The 2,647-nt window shown below is 54.5% G+C and overlaps 1 protein-coding gene across 1 annotated transcript in view; it reads right to left on the reverse strand.

Moving 5' to 3' along the window:
• The window catches only part of LOC103618877 (inositol 1,4,5-trisphosphate receptor-interacting protein-like 1), a gene marked incomplete at its 3' end in the record, with an annotated part of 2,060 nt that extends 1,818 nt beyond the window's left edge, over positions 1-242 (reverse strand). The window contains exon 1 of the mRNA XM_017738795.1: positions 173-242. Coding sequence (XP_017594284.1) covers positions 173-242 — 70 coding nt within the window. The remainder of the gene's footprint in view (positions 1-172) is intronic.
• Between the last annotated feature and the right edge of the window lie 2,405 nt (positions 243-2,647).

Here is a 2,647-nt window from a genome sequence, read left to right on the forward strand (position 1 = left end):
CAGCAGCACCGTGCCCTGGCCAAGGCTCTCCCGTGAGGGGCTGTCCCTGCCCTGTGCAGCCGGAGAACCCTCCCCCGGGTGCAGCGTTTCTGCCCCAGCCCTTGTCCCCAGCCCAGCCTCCCCGCCACGTGTGCACTCACCGCTTGCCCAAGCAATACAGGGCCAGCGTTACCTGCTGGGGCCTTTGGTAGCTGCCCCCATTGTGACACATCGCCCGTGATGTCACAGGAGCCACAGCTCATCACAGCCAGGCCAGCCCCACCCTTTGTGCCCAGCCCAGCTCAGCCACTCCGAGTGGCCCTGGTGAACTGCTTAAGGCTGCTTTTGAGTGAATCTTCTTCTAAGAACTTCCCTTGGTCTTTCTTTTGTCTTTCTTATCAGCTGCCCTCCATTGCCAGTCTCATAGATACCCATGTTGGAAGGCACCCTCGAGGATCGTTGAGTCTGAGCCTTGACTCCACACTGGTTGAGCCACACTTAAATCTCTGAGTTGTTGAGATCGAAAAAGACCCTGAAGATCTCACAGTCCAACTGCAAACTTAACACTGCCTACTCCACCAATCAGCCAGCTCCCCAAATGCCACATCCACACGATGTTTAAACCTTTCTGAGGTGCTGACTCAGCCATTTCCCTGGGCAGCCTGTTTGCAAGCTTGAGATCCTCTTTATTGAAGGAATATTTCCTACAGATCCAATCTAAAGCTCCCGCGGTGCAACTTGAGGTCATTTCCTCTGCTCGCATTGCTTGTTCCCTGGGCTAATAGAATGACCCCCACCTAGCTACAACCTCCCTTCAGGGACCACCTGCACTGTGTCAGGAGCTTGGGCTGTGAAAGCAGCTCCTTGCAGAAGAGAGAAAGGTGATGCTTTTGCACTGGCGTTCCTGTGATCCAGTGGGACCAAATGGGTTGTCGCTGGGCAGGAGAGTTTCAGGCTGCCAGGAAGCGTTTCCATGTGAGGAGAACCTTTCTGCCAAATACATCAACCAAGGGAATCCACGCCCTTCCAAGCAGAAGGAAAAAATCGGAATTTTCCTTGTAGAAAATGGAAAGGTTTGGAGTGCAAGTCAGTGCTGGAATGTGCCCGCATGTCCGTGTGGATTTTGCTAACCTGCAAGGCCAGACTGGGAAGATGGGATCCCTGCACCCAGGAAATGCCCTCTTGCTCTGGGGCCTTCCAATGGCACTGGCAGCACAAGTGAGAGCCCTTCAGCAAGGCCCCAGTTTGGGCAAACTCTGAATTCCCTAAGAAAGCAGCTCAGATGTACACTGCCTGCCCTGTGGGATGCCAGAGGACGGACAAGCTCCACAGGGTGCTAATGCAATACAGCTTAGGCTGCAGCTTTCTGCCCTTGTGTCTCTGGAGCCTGGGAGGGGAAGGCTGTGTGGCTTGGCACGACCTTCACCAGCTCTCCTGCTAACAGCACTGGGCACCCCAAGGCTGTTTGGTCTCAGCTCAGGCAAGAGCAGAAAGAAACCCTCGCCTGGGTTCGTAGATCCCTGAGACGAGCAAGGACGAGGAGTGTGCAGAGAAGAGGCCATCAGCACTGCACAGCAGCTTCTCTCAGCCATGAATAGCAGGAAACTCTGACACTGATCTTATGGTTTGGGGTTGGTGGTGTGTTTTGTTTGGAGCTTTTTCCCCCACAAGAAAACCTGTGGCATTTGCCATCTTGCACACCTGGATTTGAGTGGTCCACTCTCGGTGCAGCCTAGATCCGTCTCAAAATTGTGCCTTTGCCCCTCTCTTTCCTCGATGTGTTACGATGTGTTGTTTGAAGGGGTTGATGGGTAACATGCTTTCTCTTTTTTCACCTTGTGCTCAAGAGCTGGGAGAGCCACTGACCACCCTCCCCCGGCCCAGCTTGAGCCTAAAAGGGTTGTGCACTAGGGTAACATGGCACATTGCCAGTGGCTCAGCTGCCAGCACCGGTGCCAGCCAACGTGGAAGGCTCATCTGTATGGCTTGAGTCAGCTCACAGCTGCCAGCATCTGTGCTGTGTCCTGCCCCACATTTGTCCCGCCATCAAGTCAGAGGGCACAAACCTGACACTGACAAGTCCACCTCAAGACCATGTCCCCAGGTCACACAGCCACACATTCCTTAAGTACCTCCAGGCATGGCAATTCCCCCAGTTCCATGGGCAGTCTGTGCCAGTGCTTGACAACCCTTTCAGATGAGAAATTTTTCCCTAATACCCAATCTAAACCACTCCTGGCACAACTTGAGGCCAGTTCCTCTTGTCCTGTCCCTTGTTCCCTGGGAGCAGAGCCTGACCTGCACGAGCTCCACCCTCCTGTCGGGCAGTTGCAGGGAGTGAGAAGGCTCCTCTCGGATCCTGGTCTTCTCCAATGTCAGCCCCTCCAGCTCCCTCAGCTGCTCCTCATCAGACTGCTTCTCCAGGCTCTTCCCCAGCTCCCTTCCCTTCTCTGCACACACCCTCCAGCCCCTCAAGGTCTTCCTTGACATGAAGGGCCCAAAACTGAATTCAGGGTTTGAGATACAGCCTCTTCAGGGCCCAGCACAGGACAGTCATTTCGCTGGTCCTGCTGCCTCACTATTTTTGATAGAGGCCGGCATGCCACTGGTCTTCCTGGCCACCTCTTCACACTGCTGACTCCTCCTTGTCCCCATTTCTCTTCAATAA

This window comes from Corvus brachyrhynchos, unplaced genomic scaffold, assembly GCF_000691975.1.
Source record: "Corvus brachyrhynchos isolate BGI_N302 unplaced genomic scaffold, ASM69197v1 scaffold245, whole genome shotgun sequence".
Classification (NCBI taxonomy): Eukaryota; Metazoa; Chordata; class Aves; order Passeriformes; family Corvidae; genus Corvus; species Corvus brachyrhynchos.